The 14,540-nt window shown below is 63.2% G+C and overlaps 3 protein-coding genes across 3 annotated transcripts; 1 reads left to right on the plus strand and 2 right to left on the minus strand.

Annotated features, from left to right (window-relative positions):
- Positions 1 to 746: 746 nt before the first annotated feature.
- Positions 747 to 2,463, minus strand: LOC127019360 (selenoprotein Pb-like). The gene is made up of 4 exons (XM_050901364.1): positions 2,249 to 2,463; positions 1,929 to 2,141; positions 1,654 to 1,789; positions 747 to 992 (listed from the first exon to the last, which is right to left on the minus strand). Exons 1-4 carry the CDS (start codon positions 2,461 to 2,463, stop codon positions 747 to 749), a joined length of 810 nt encoding a protein of 269 aa, XP_050757321.1.
- A 3,964-nt stretch (positions 2,464 to 6,427) lies between these two features.
- HPDL (4-hydroxyphenylpyruvate dioxygenase like) lies at positions 6,428 to 8,126 on the plus strand. The gene has a single exon (XM_050901230.1). The coding sequence runs from the start codon at positions 6,443 to 6,445 to the stop codon at positions 7,625 to 7,627; it is 1,185 nt and encodes a 394-aa protein (XP_050757187.1). The 5' UTR covers positions 6,428 to 6,442; the 3' UTR covers positions 7,628 to 8,126.
- Positions 8,127 to 8,696: 570 nt separating this feature from the next.
- Positions 8,697 to 13,562, minus strand: MUTYH (mutY DNA glycosylase). Its single transcript, XM_050900754.1, is given in 16 exon segments — positions 8,697 to 9,056; positions 9,149 to 9,295; positions 9,568 to 9,618; positions 9,769 to 9,921; positions 10,145 to 10,290; positions 10,496 to 10,681; positions 10,756 to 10,831; positions 10,931 to 11,075; positions 11,353 to 11,450; positions 11,727 to 11,841; positions 11,935 to 12,023; positions 12,025 to 12,117; positions 12,196 to 12,237; positions 12,373 to 12,446; positions 12,793 to 12,832; positions 13,422 to 13,562. Coding segments are annotated over 15 exon segments (1,554 nt in total). The 3' UTR covers positions 8,697 to 9,056; positions 9,149 to 9,190.
- Between the last annotated feature and the right edge of the window lie 978 nt (positions 13,563 to 14,540).

Genomic DNA, 14,540 nt, shown 5'->3' on the forward strand with positions numbered 1-14,540 from the left:
TCTGGATATCCGCATCGCCCTCCCATCTCGCTTCTCCCCCAGGAGAGACCCCAGGATCCTCACGCCAGTCCTCCCAGGGCTGTGGGCCCTGGATACAGCCCCTAGGTCTCCAAGAGGGGACAAGGCCACCATCTTGCGGCCACCCATCACCACTGCACATACCCGTGTGTAAGGCCTGGAGGATCCCCAGGATGTGACAGCTATGGGGGTACAGGGTTTAGACCGTGGGGAGCTGCGACCTCCCGCCGCTCCTAGTGCCCCCGTCCCCTGGGATCACGTCCTGCGGGGCACACGCTGTCCCTCCCCTCGGTCTCCAGCCAGGACACCCAGGGGTGCCAGGACACCCAGGGGTGCCAGGATGGGCAGAGCATGCCGGCAGTGCTGCTCCCGTCCCAGTTCTGGCCCCTCTGCCCCTGCCCTGCTGCTCCGTGCAGTGTCAGCCAGCAGTGACCGGGGACCTCCCGGTTTGCACGGCGGGCTTCATTGAGCACGGAAAGGCAGGCAGCAGCAGAGGAAGGCTCAGAACCAAGCCCTGGGGCTGAAAATGCAGCACCTCGGGGGGTCTGAGGGGGACTTTCATCCCTGGTCACAGCGTGGGAGTATGACCCACACGGGGGATGCTGCAGGGGGTTGTTATTCCAACACTGCTGGTGACCAGCAGCCCAAAGCAAGTCCTTTCGTGCCTCTGGGAAGTGAGTTGGTGTGGTCTGCACAGTACTGGGTTCTGCGAGGCTGCCCAGCCTGGCTTAGTGCTCATCTCCCTCCTTCTGTTTCTTCCCCTCATGACAGGGCTGGCCGTGGTCTCCATGGTGGTGGTGAGCATGAGTGGCAGGTTCATGGTCCCCACTCTGGTCTGTGGCTCTCTTGCTGCTGACCTCGTGGTGGTGGTGAGGATGGAGGGGGTTGTGCTGGTGGATGGGGGTCTCTGACCCCTTCCCCTCTTGTTCGGGAAGCGGGCTCAGAGTTACAGGGACCTCCATGGTACTGTTAGCCTGAGGAAAGTAACACAAGGGCTGGTGCAGTATGTGAATGTACACAGAGCCCCGCAGTGAGCCTGCAAGCACACCTGCGAGCTGGGATGAAAGCAGACCAGCATCCATCATACAGAAAGCTGCGCGAGTCAGAGCAAAGGCTCTCCAGCCCCGACCCAGGGCACAGGGAAGACAAGAGAGGCTGGAGCACATAGAGCACAAGCCTCTGTACCTACATCCCTTGGCTCAAGCTGTCTGTGGTCCAGGGAATTCCTGAGCCAGGAAAGGGATTTTGCATTTAATATTTCTAGATGGATTTTTCTCCTAGGAAGTGACTAATTGCCTGCTGAGCCTGGAGCTATGTCCTTTTCTTTGCTCTGAGCTTGCCACCTCTGGGTCCACTGCCCACCCCTTTCTTATATGAGAACAGCCAGCGACCCTAGTTAGCTTTTCCAGACCTGGGTTACGGCCCCTTTCGTCCATTCCTTCTCAGCCCGAAAGCTCTGACCTATTTAACTGCCCTTATTCCAGACCTTTCGTCACCTTCCCTCTCAACTATGGCTGAGGGCGGCTGCCAACCCAGAGCCTGTCTCTGACGTGAAGATAAGGTTATTTTTTTCCTGATGTGCAATGCCAGAGGAGAGAAGGGAGCCTGGCTCTAGCGAGCATCCCTGCTCCTTACCTCCCGGGTGGTGTTGGGGTAGAGGGAGCAGTTGCCACAGAAGTCCTGGCTGTGGATGAAGCGGATGGCCGACTCCACATAGGGGAAGTGGAGGAAGCTGTAGGGCAGCTGGATGTGGAAAGCCAGGCGGCCGCACCTGCAGGGAGAAGCCATGGCCCAGCTCGAGGCGGGGGGTCTGGGGTCCCCCCAGCCAAGCCATGGGGGGAGCTTTTGGAAGCCCACCAAATGCTCCGTAACCCCCTAGGAAAGCCTCAGCCGAGATGGGGGACACTCACCGGTCGTAGACGAGGAAGTCGTCCTTGTCGCCCCCCAGGACCTGCCAGACGTCGGGCTCCTCCGGCTCCGGCTGGAAGACGGGGACGCCCGGCGGGGCCTGGCGCTCCAGCTCCCCAAAGATGGCACGGGAGAGCGGCGCCTTCTCGTTGACGATCATGTAGCGGACATCGACCGTGCCCTGCCGGGCCAGCCTCTCCCGCAGGCCCCCGAGGCTGCGGGGAAGGAGGCGCTGGGAGGGGGGGTGCTGGGTTGGGGGGGCCGCCATGCCATCCCCCAAGATGGCGGGGCTGGGTTTGGGGTAGGGGGGAGCAGGGCTCACCTGCGGGCCTGCTGCAGGCAGAAGTGTCAGCTGGCCTTCAGCAGGGCCACCACCGTCACCTGCCCTGCCGCCCCTGCCATGGGGCTCAAGCCATTGACGGTCCATGCCGGCGCCTCCCGGCAGAGCCGGCTGCTGTTGGCCACCCCCTCCGAGGCTGAGGCCAGCCCCAGCCCCAGCCCCAGCCAGGCAGCCAGGGCCAGCACCAGCAGCCCCATCCCGGACCCCCAGCCCTGGCAGGGGGAAACAGGGCTTTAATCCCCCACCGCTGGCCTCTGCCTCCCCTCTGCCCCGGGGCTCAACCCGACGGGGTCCTCCCAGCCCCACTGCAACCCCAAACCGCCTCCCCACACCCACCTCCAGGGCAGACAAAGACTGGCAGGCGGTATCATACTGGTCCCAGCATGGCACTGGGAGATGAGACACCCACGCCGGGGGGGTGAGGAAAGGGGGATGAGGTGAGGGGATCAGGGTACCCAGCTCCCAACGAGCACTGCACCCTCGACGCTGGCTTTTGCGGGCACCTGCTGCCACGGCCGGGTGCCCTAGTCTCCCCCGGCAGCGAGGCACCCACTCCATGCGTTGGGGGGGTAAGGTCCCGTTCCCCCTGTGGGCCTTCTCCACCTCCCCAACCCTGAAAGCCAGACCCAGCCGTGGCCAGGGGTCTGTCTTTGCCCCAGGGGTGGGCAGGGATGCAGCCCCCATGGTCTTGGCCGCGGGCAGGGAATCAGTGGGACAGGGATGGTTTCACCTTCAGGTCATCTTGAGAGTCCTCGATGCCCCACGAAGTGCTTGAGGGGTGCACAGAGCCTTTAACCCCCCTGCCCTCAATATCTGCCTGAAGCCCCTTCCTCCCACAGCCCCCTAACTCTGCCCACCCCAAGATACACCCTGTCCCTCCAGATGCAGCACATTTAAGGGGCAGGGGGAGGATGCGGGGCTGGGGGGATGATCTGGGGAGGTGGGGAGGGAGCAGGGGGCTGCGGGGTCTGGTCAGGATGGAGGTACCCCCAATCCCCAGCCCTCTCCCCCACGAGAACAAGCCCTCAATACCGCGCTTCTCCTGACTGCCGTCCTCTGGCCAGACCTCGCTCCCAGCCCCAGCGGCTCTCAGCAATGCCCAGCTGGCCCTGGTCTCCCTTTTATCTCCTGTCCACTCTCCCCACCCAGGAGGGAGGAGAAGAGACCGGCTGGAGCAGCAGGAACTGCTCCCCGGCCACCACCGCCTGCCTCGGGGGACGGCAACAAGGCAGGCACTGTCCCCCTCGGTGCCATGTGGTTTCAGGGTCCTGCTGCTGCAGCCCAGCCCGAGCCGTGCTGGGGCAAAGCAGTGCCTGGTGCTGGGCTGGCACAGAGGGTGCCAGGCAGTGCTGTGGGGAAAAGATGGGCACGGCCGCTTGACACAGTCCCACGGGCACAGGAGGGCCAGGGACATTGCCAAGGGCACCGCTTGCACCACAGGGCTGCAGGACCGTGGGCTTACATCGAACAGCGCCATCCATGCACAAGGTCCCAGGGGAGCCGTCAGTGCAGCCTCTGCCACCCTGCAGCCAAAAAAGATGGGTGCCTGCCCCGCACCCCTGGGGTGTCAGAGCTCCCTGCCCTGCGGGGTGCCACCCCAAAGGCCGTGCTGTCCTGCCGCAGGGTGCCACGGCTGCTCTTGGGCCACGTTTGGCCCTACACCAAGCCCACAGCATCCAGTCCTGTGCCTCCTGCCCGGCCCTGCACTGGGGGGGCTGTGGTGGCGTGAGGAGCCAGTGCTGCCTTGAGAAATCACGGCGCCGGTGGATTCCACCCCCCAACCAAACAAGAGGAGCTCACCGCTTTGGCCACACACGGACATCTCCGCAAATATTTGAGCAGTTTATTGTACCTGGGCTCTGTACAAAAACATGATAAGGCAGGGAAGGGCAGCAGACACAGACACAACGGGGGCAGCGACACGGTCCCAGACACACAAAGAGGGGAGGATTCGTCCGAAAACAGCCACGAGCAGCAGGGAGAGAGGGAATCGCTGCTGGGGAGCTGGAGGGGCTCAGGGATGTCAGCAAGGACACGGGGCGATGGGTTGAGATCGGGGAGCAGCCGCAGCTGCGCAGGGTCAGCCTGGAGCAGACCCATCCCGTGACTGATGCCAGACCCTCCGCAGAGCTGTCACCCCCCCATCTGCATGCTGCTCCCCCCAGCCCCCCCCCAGGTACCCCAGGCCCCATGAAGCACCCAGCGCTGGGCAGGGGCATGCTGCTCCCCCCAAGTCCCCCCCAGGTACCCTGGGCCCCGTGAAGCACCCAGCACTGAGCAGGGGCACGCATCCCCGCTGCATGCCCTGCCCCAACAGCATTCGGGCTGGCAGGGAACGACCCAGCACAGACACGAGCCATTTCATCACCAGTCCCAGGGGACCCCCAGCCACCTCCTGGCAGCTGGTTCACGTCCTCCCTTTGCTCATCCCTGAGCCAGCGGCCGCGGTGCCTGTGGTTATCAGCCCGGGCACCTTTTTGTTCTGCAAACACAGCCCGGCACCTCCAGGGTTGATACAAACTTTTGGCACCGCAGCGTCTGGCAGCCACACATCCCTGGCTTTAAACGCGCTGGAGCAGCTCCCGTGCCGCACCGGCACGTCCCCACGCCGCGTGTGCCAGCCCCGTCCTTGCCCAGGACGGCACCCACTGATTCCTCCCACCGGGGAGGCTTCCCCATGGTGGGGCAGGTTGCTTTGCAGCCTCCCTGGCATTGCCAATCCCCTTCCCTGTCCCGCCATGGCCTGTTGCATGCCGGGGAGGAGCGAACTGAACCGCCTCTCGCAGGGCCAGCCCCTGCCCCGGCATCCCCTTCGCCCGCAGCCTTGACCCCGGTGAGCCGCAGGCCAAGGGCGAGACAGGGCCCTGCAGGGCCCCACGGGCACGGGGGGGTGGCAGGACTGGGGGCGACAGGGCGGTGCGGCTGGGAGAGGCGGTGGTGGGAGCAGAGCGGGACCGATGCTGATCCCGCGGGGCACAGCGGTGGGGAGGAGGGCAGGGAGGGAGGGAGGGAGGGAGTGCCGTCCCCTGTCCATGTGCTCGCTGGGGCAGGGGGCCAAGCAAGGACCCCCCCTCCCCAGGCTGGTGTGGAGCAGCTGGGAGTCCCAACGGGGCTCTGCTGGGCCCCCCGCTCCCCCGTGGCAGGTGGGGTGCCCGGTTGCAGGGCAGTCTCCCCCCCCAGCCTGGCAGAGCCCTGTGCTCTGCCCGCGCAGGGAGTGCTCAGTGCACAGCCCTTTTTTGGGGGCAGGTGGAAGGGAATATTTAAGCAGGTCCCCCCCTACAACGCACCCCAGTGCACCTCTGTGGGGTCCGGCCAGGGCGGCTGGTGCGTGGCATGGGGTCAGGAAGCCTCAGTGGGATGCTCTTGAGAGGTGACGATGAGAGGGTTTTTGGACAGATCTTTTTTCCCCCTTCAGTGTGACGGGTATTTGGGTGGGGAGGGAGGTCACTTTTCCCGCAGTGTCCCTCCTATTTCACCCTCTGCGCCCCTAGGGCAAGGTCACTGCTCCGAGCCTGTTGCGGGGAGTGTGGTAGCTCCATGCCATCCTTGTTGGGGAGGGGAAGGGCACATCAGCCTGCTGTGACCCCACTGCTCCCCCCACCATTTGTGGGACACCACTGACAAGCGCTGGGGCAGCACAGGAGCCTTTTAGCTGTAACCAGTGTGTTGCTCCATGTTTACCAGTCCAACATCTGTGTTCCTGGTTCCTGGTACAGGACATTTCCCTCCCACAACCCTTGTCCCCATGGTCTTGCTTACACATGCAGCACGCTACCCTCACCCGGATTCCCCACTAACCTCCCTGCAGCACCCTTGAGGGACACATGGCTCCAGAGGGGACCGCTGGGCTGCAGCCAAGGCTAAGGGCTTTCCTTCTCTGCAACCCCAGGCGCGGGTGTGGGGCAGAGCAGCATAGCGAAGGGGTGGCGGGACGGCTCAGCATCCTTGGGCAGCTCTTTGCAGCTGGTCCTGAAGGTGGGTGCCCTTGCACAGTGCATATTGGCTTGTGAGACCCACTTATTTAGAATACATACATTTAAGGGGTGCAAATTTACATGCGCGAGCATCTGTGCATGCAAATGCACTTGGGCTCTGTGCAAGGTGGGGGAACGGCTCCTTCCCATGGCCAGCAAGTCCCCCCTGACCCCATGCGTCCTCCTCACAGCCTGCCCAGCCATGGCAGCCTTGCTGAGCCGCCCCTGCTTCGTCTCCCTCCACGTGCCCTACAGGCAGGGCTGGGCCCAGGACCTGGCCAAAACCTTTCGCTTCCAGCCGGTGGCCGTGCGGGAGACGCCACGGGTCCGGCAGCTGGCCTTGCGACGGGGATCTGCCATCTTCCTCATCAACGAGCGCCTGGTGCCGGGGCCTGCCGGCGCCTCCTCCCGTGATTTCCTCTATGACGTGGACCCCCGGCCCACCTTGGGCACGGCCTCCAACATCTGCTTCGAGGTGGACGATGTGCCAGGGCTCTGCAAGCAGCTGCAGAGCCGGGGATGCTCCCTGCTGGTGCCCCCCACCAATGTGAGGGATGATGGCGGCTCTGTCACCTACGGGGTGGCAAGCTCCGTTGTGGGCAACATCAGCCATACCCTTCTGGACCGATCCTGCTACCGGGGACCCTTCCTGCCTGGCTTCCAGCCCATCCAAGGACCCCCCTCGGCCACGGGGGACGGAATTGAGATCACCCACTTCGACCACATCACGTACGTCTGCCCGCGGGGCGGTGCCCGGGCGGCTCTGGCCTGGTACCAGCGCTGCTTCGGCTTCCGCCGCTTTTTGCTGAACCCGCAGGAGAGGCTGGCCGAGGGATACGTGCTCGGGGGGCAGGGGGTGGGCATGCTGCTCCTCGCACTGCAGAGCGCCCAGGGTGCCCCAGCACACGGCTGCAAGCTTGTCCTCGCCGAGTCCCTCTCGGAAGATGGCACAAACCAAGTCGACACCTTCCTAGAGCAGCACCGTGGGGCCGGGATCCAGCACGTTGGCCTCTGCACCACCGATATTGTTGCCACGACCAGGGCTTTGCAGCAGCGGGGTGCACGGTTCTTCACACCCCCCGCCACCTATTACAGCCAGGAGAGCAAAGCGGAGGAGATCCAGGGGGCTGGGCAGGACCCCCGCACGCTGGCAGAACTTGGCATCCTGCTGGACACCACAGCTCCCGGGGACAAGGGCTGGCCGGGCACTGATGCCGCAGAGAGCCCTTCCCAGGAGTATTTGATGCAGATCTTCACCCATCCCATCTTCTCCGAGGAGACCTTCTTCCTGGAGCTCATTGATCGGCGTGGAGCGCCAGGCTTTGGGGAAGGCAATATACGGGCACTGTGGAAAGCTGTGCAGGTCTATATGGACCAACAGCAATAGTGGCAACACTACAATCCTCCTCCCTCAGCTCCCCATCCTCTCCGGTCCAACCCTGGGGCAATAGGCCGCTGTAGAGATACCAGTGGGTGCCTGCGGCATGGCCCAGGCGGGCAGCAACCAAGGGAGGTCTCCAGGTCAACCCAGAGCCAACTCAGTGTGGGAGCAAGTTGCTCAGGGCCAAGTCCAGCGGGGCTCTGAGCATCCCCCAGGATGGAGGGTGATTTCTCCCCCTCCCTGGGTTCCCAGTGATTTATCAACCTCACGTGAAGAACTTTCTGCCTTTTCATCTTAATTTAATGAGACTTGTGCCTGCAGCATGGCCAAGAATGCTGCTGGTACAGCAACACCCCCAGATGTAGGGGGATGAGGGGCTGCCAGAGGGGAGTGGGTAACCCAGGGGCCATGGACATGGCCGCTTATCAATGGTTACCACCCAGAGCACAGCCAGCCCCCATATGGGGCACGTGATGGCCTTTTGCTCCTCTCAATTAAAGAATTAACTTGCAAACATTGCTTTGGTTTTTTTCTCCTCCCATTTAAGATGTGCCGAGTGCCAGGCAAGGATGAAAGGGCCCCTTCCACCCCTGGAGGCAGGCTGTCCCCAGTCCTGCAGTTCCTAAATTGAGGCCACTTGCCCCTTGTGCACCTACCAGGACTGGCCCCTGTCCCTGCCAGCCCCCAGGCTTGTGCCTTTGCAAGGGTGCTACTGTGCATCACAGTCAGGGAAAGCCACAGCGTGAACACAGCGAGGAACAGAAAAGGTAAAAAAGGACCCTACAGACCCTACAGAGAGTCCAGGGGACGCTCGCTCGGCCCCACGGAGGAGCAGCCTGTGAGCAAGAGCTGTACAACCCCCAGGGGCTGATGCCTGCCCTCACAGGAGAGGTGCTCTGGGTGCCTTATTTGGGGTCCCCAGCAGTTAATGCTCAGCCGAGGGGCTCATGGGTGCATGAACAAAGAAATCCCTGCTGTCCCCAGCCTAGACCATCCTCACATTCATCCACGGGCTGCCCGACAGCCCCAGCTTAGTACAGTGCAACAGAGGCAGAAAGTCACTTAAAAAACCCCACACAGTTTACGAGATTTATTATTAGAAAGCCTGTGGCTCAGGTTCAGTAAAAACAAGTGTATAAAAATGGCTATGGGAGGCCAGGAAGCATACAGCAGCATCCACAATCGCTGGCTGGCGGACGAGGTGCCCTGGGGACAGGGCTGCAGGAGCGATGTGGCCACAGCCTTCCTGCTGCTGGAGAGAAACCCCTGCTGCCGCGAGTCTGCAGTGCCAGAGCGGTGGCTGTGCGGGGCCGAATAACCCCAGGAGGGCTCCAGCCAAGGAGGGAAGGCAAGCCTGGCTCCAGGTCACATCCAGGGCCGTAGTGGCCACGTCAAGGCACAGCTCCCATGGGGAAGCTGCGGAAGCCAGCGAACTCTGCAAGAAGGAGTGGGAGACCATTACAAGGCCATGTAGTGGGCTTGCAGCAGTATAGGGGACACCACCGCCACACCACGGGCAGGACTCACCGCAGCATGGGTCTCTAGTGGTCTCGTATGTGGAAGGTGCCGTCACGGGGCAGTCGGTGCCCGGAGGAAGGCGCGGAGGGAGAGCTGCGTCCCGGGGCAGGTGCTGCCCGCTCCCTGCGTTTTTGCCCCCCGCTTCCGCTTGGAGCCCTGCGGGAGACACACAGCAGGGCTAAGCCAAACCCCAAGGGCCCCCACGGCCTCCAGGGATCCCCTCTGGAGCAAGGGGCCCCGGTACCGGGGATATCCAGGGACAAGGCCAGCCAGGCAAATCCCCCAGACGCAGCCCTGCCCCAGGCTGGGGATGCTCCTTGGCCTGACCCCAAACCCCAAGGGGACTCCAGCACCACACACACCAGAAGCCGGCCCACAGCAACAGGGAGCAGCTCCTGGGGCCCCATGCATCCTCCAGCGATGCTCACCTTGCCAGCGCTGCTCTCCTTCCCACGCTGCATCTCACGTGCTTTTAGCACCTGAAGGAAGCACAAGAGAGCCCAGAGCTGAACAGCAGCTGGGTCCTGGAGCCAGGACAGCCTGCAGAGGTTGGGGGGGACACCAGAGGCTCTCCCAGGAACTCAAGAACATGGAGGGAAAGGAGGAAAGGCCCAGGTGCCCCCCAGTACCTTCTTCATGGCCGTGGACACAGCTGAGGCATGGAACTCCTCCTCTGTCACCCAGCGGGATGGGGACAAGGCAGGGTCCAGGGTCACATCCTCGTCCAGGGGCAGGGAGTAGACCACATAGGTCTGGTGGATGTGAGAGAAGATGTGGACGACCTGTGAGGGGATGGGAAGACATATGAAAAGAGCAGCTGGCAGGCACCAGGGGATGCACCGCTCAGCTGCCCCACAAGCGCACTGAGTCTGCCAGGGCTCTGAGGAGTGGGGCAGGGCTTGGGAGGGGTGACAGCAGGGAAGGGGGACCCTCTTCCCCCCGTACTACGTCCCCGGTGGCTGAGCACAGGGGTCTCACACTGCATCCCTCTGGCTCCAGGCTCACCTCTCCGATGAACCGCAGGCCTCCAGCCGCCACGGGCCGCCCCGTCCAGGCCTGGAGGTGATCTGCCAGCGCCTCCCTCTGCTTCTCCTCCTGCAGACCCTGAGCCAGCAGGAGACTTGGGAACTCCCAGAGCCCAGCCAGGAGACCTGGAGAGGGGGCACAACAGGGATGTAAGCCAGCAAGGGACACATCTGGGGACAGGGAGCCTCACCACAGCCCCAAGGGGCTTCTTTCCCCACCCCAGCAGCAAGCGCATTGCCGGTGGGTCCCTCTCCCAGGCTGCTCTGTCCCTCGTGCAGGTGGGAAGGGGCCACGCAGTGCCTTCACCCCCCTCCCGCCCAGCCCCGTTACCTGAGCTGGGTCTCTGCACAATGAGGTACTCCGGGACCCCGTGGCAGCCCCTCCGCTCCAGCACACACGTGGCCGTTCGCACTGCCCGCGGCTGCTTCTTCGCTGCTTTCCGGGGGAAGTTGGTCACCCCCAGGCTGCTGTCCCACGGCTCCGCGGCCGGGGGGCACAGAGGACAGCCCCCAACACCTGCAAACACCGATATAACAGTTGCCGCAGGGCCCAGACCCAGAGCTACAACAGGCATCTCCCCGCACGCTTACCACAGTCCTCAACATCAGGCACTGAGGCAGGTTTTCCAAACAGCTTCTGCGAGGTGAAGGCCAGCTCCTTCTCCACCTGCAAGGGAGGACAGGAATGAGGACAGGCTCATCCAGCAGCCCACCTTGTCCCCATGCATGGCAACCCCTCGGGGCCAGATTTTGGGGTCATACTTACCCTGCGCCGTGCTCGGCAGTGCTGCTTCACGGGGCACTCCCCACACAGCGGGGCCTTGGGTGCACACACAGTTGCCCCCAGCTCCATCAGGGCTTGGTTAAAATCCCCTGGGCGGCTCCTGTCTACCAGGGCATTGGCCATGTCCCTGGGAGAAATGGCAGTGAGCGGCATGGGGCTGCGTGGGGAGAGGGCCCCAGGACCTTTGCCTGCCTCCTGCCTGCAAGGGGGGGATGCTCCTAGGTAGGCAGAGGCAACACGGCTCCTTTCTCCACCACTCCCAGCAGCACCAGCTTCCCAAGAGCTCTCACACCCCACGCCTCTCTCCCGTCGCAGGCACAGCTCCCGAGTGATCCTGCCCTCGACCACCAAAAGCACAGCCACGACTGCCGCAGCTCGGAGCAGGGACAGAGCGTTCCCCTTACCAGAGCCGGTCGATGACGGCCGGGCTGCTGGAGTCGGCACCAATGCACCGCAGGCGGCACAGGACCCGGATCACGTTCCCATCCACGACACCGGTAGCCTGGGACCAGGAGCTGGGGTTACCGTGCCGGGAGGTGCCTGTGCTCCCGGCAAGGCAGGGAGCTGGGGTGCTCCCAGGATGGAGAGGGGACACACACAAGGCCATCCCGCAGGCCAAGCTGGGCAGTGGGCGAGATACACCGCAAAGCAGGGGAGAGCCAGAGCCAAGCACAGCCCTGGGGAGCCCCTGCCTTGTGAGAGCCAGCAGCAGGACCCCACCAGGAGTGGGGCTGGGCGGTAGAGAGGGGAGACATGTCCACTGATGCCCAGCTCTCACCTGCCCATACGAGATGGATGCGATGGCTCCTGCCGTGTATCGGCCCACTCCTGGCAGCAGCTTCTGCAGGTCCTCAGCCGTCCTGGGCATCTGTCCAGCCAGCTCAGACACCACCTGGCAGAGAGGGGGCTGAGGTCAGGGGAGCAGCCGGGGTATGTGCGTGCAACTCCTTTTACCTATGGTAAGACAGGATCCCAGCCTCTGTAGCCTTGTGCCAGCAGCACATGGTCCCAGCAAGGCAGGGCAGATGTGAGCCAGCATCAACCCACAGGCCACAGAGGGCTTTGGAAATGCCCCCCGCACGCCAGCACCAGGGCACCTTCCTTGCTGCCTCCTGCAGACGCTTCCCTCTCGAGTAGTAGCCAAGTCCGGCCCACAGCTCGTTCACCTCCTGCTCCGAGAGACACGGCACGGTGTTAGATGAAGAGCCACGAGGGCAGGGAGAGCACCCCATCCCAGCAATGCTCACCTCCAGGGATGCCTGCGCCAGAGCCTGCAGCGTCGGCCACTTCTGCGGTACAGAAGGAAGGGGACAAGTCAGGGACAAGCAGAGCTGTGCTCTGCAGCTGGGGATCTGCCACAGGCAGTGGACAAGGTCTCCAAAAGGGGCAGCCTGTGGGCACAGGACTCCGTGAGGAGCAGTCACCTGCATCCAGCGGTTGTAGTAGTCAATCACTGTAGCCACCTGCGTCTGCTGGAGCATGATCTCCGACACCCACACTGCAGGGAGCAGGGCAGGATCAGAGCAGAGGCACCAACACCACCCACACCCCGTGCCGTGGCCACGTTAGCACTGGCTACAAGCACTGCACCAGCATCCAACCCATGGGACCCCTTCCCATCCCTCACCTTCCCCACATGCTGACCCACAGGCCCAAAGTGGGCTCTCCCACCCCCCAGCGCCTCGCAAGGGGGGTCAGTGGCTCTCGTGGCCACTCCAGGCAGCTTGCTCCAAGGATGGCAACTGAAGCCACGTTTCCCTACAAGGCCATATTGCACATCCGTGTCAGGGGCAACACGCAGCGGGGCACCCCACGCACGCCAGGGCGCAGTCCCTGCTCCTCACCTGCGTACGCCCGTCTGTCGGCATCCGGCTCGGTTGCTGCCTGAAAGGGGAAGAAAGTGGAGTGTAAGAAATAAGGTGACACAGGACCCCACTGCAGAGGGGACCTGCATATAAAATAAAACTGCTTGTGGTGTGTTTTGAACACTGTGTAGGAATCTGCAAAAAAAAAAAAATATTTCCCCTAAGCGCTCAGAAGTTCTGAGTTTGGGTTAATCAAGTGACAGCCAAAGCACCTTCCCCCTGACGAAGCACGAGGGATGTCACGCATCTCCCACAGCGAGAGTTTACCTTAGAGGTCCAAAGGTCCCACCAGAGAAGCTGTCCCAGACTCGAGCTCCTCTGCACGGGAAGCAATCACGGGCAGACGTAAATCCCGCAGAAGGGCCACGCAGTTCCCAGCACCGTTCCGACAGATGCTGCTGTAAAGCTGACGCCCACCCCCAGCACCCCTATCACCGTCTAGCCACTTGTTGCCAGGCTGAGCACAGAGCAGGTAGGAGAGCTAATAAAAATGCTCGGCAGGCTTAAAGCAAATACATGGAAAACCTTTTCCATGCAGTGCTCACTGCTGCAGGGTAACACGGAGGCAGGAACAAAACAGATTGAAGAGACAACTAGACTAATTTTACCAGAGAAAAGTACTCCTGGTTGGAGGCTATGTTTGAGAAGCGTGGTTTCACCCTGTGCCCTGCTTTACTTTTCGTACCTAGCGACTGGCTACAGACCACCCACCACGGAACTGCCAGGACTAGCTGGGAGCATGCTCCCATTTCCAACACAGCCTTCGACTTCCATGCAGCTAGGGACGCATCGCATAGGGAAAGACACCATGGTCACCTCAACAACACTCCCTTAAGGCAGAGGGACTGGTTCCCCACTACGGCACCCCTGCCTCCCCATGCCTCCCCTTACCAGTGTCCTCCAGGGAAGGTCCCGCTTACATTTGTCGTACCAAGCGAGCAGATTCCCGCGCAAGGCCTCGATCTCAGCCGGGTCGCTGAAGAGATGCCGGGCGGGCGGCGGAGCAGGCGCCGGAGCTGGGGCCCCTGCCAGGAGAGCAGCGCGGGGTCAGGGCACGGCAGGGGATGGTGAAGGGCTGCGGGGCCCGACTGCCGCACCACGGGGCCAGAGGCGGGAGCCCGACACAACCGCTGCCGGGTGGACGAGCACCGAGTGCCGGGCCTTACGAGGACGCAGCAAGCACCGGTAGCTGCCCAGACTGGCGGCCCAACGCCCCGGAGAGGACACCCCACGCTCCCCTCAGCCCTCCCGCTACCGGGCACCTCCGCGGGGCGACGCCCCCTTCCTGCTCTGCCGCGCAGGCGGGATCGCCCTCCCGCCGCTCCGCCGGAGGCCCCCGGCCACCGCCCGGAGCTGGCTCATGCCCGGGCCGCTCCCCGGCGGAGCTGAGGCCCAGGGGCGGCGCGGCGCCACGTGAGACTTTCCCGGGAAAATGTTTCCCTTCCAAGCGCCCCGCCCCCGCGCGAGGACAAATCAGAGCGGGCGGCCCCGCCCACCTTCCGCGCGCGAGCCAATCGGAGCGAGGCACGGGGGATCGGGCTCGCGCCCTCCCGTCCTCAGGCCGCCCCGGGGAGGGGGGCGCCAATCAGCGCTCCGGGGGAGAAAATGGAGCTGTCCCCGCCCCTTCTCCCGCCGGTCCCAGCGGCCGCACGAGAAGGACCCCAACGGGCTGCCCGAGCTAAGCGCCCGTTTACTTAAAAACAAAATTTCGCTTGAAAAGGGGTTTT

This window comes from Gymnogyps californianus, chromosome 8 (assembly GCF_018139145.2).
Source record: "Gymnogyps californianus isolate 813 chromosome 8, ASM1813914v2, whole genome shotgun sequence".
Lineage (NCBI taxonomy): Eukaryota > Metazoa > Chordata > Aves > Accipitriformes > Cathartidae > Gymnogyps > Gymnogyps californianus.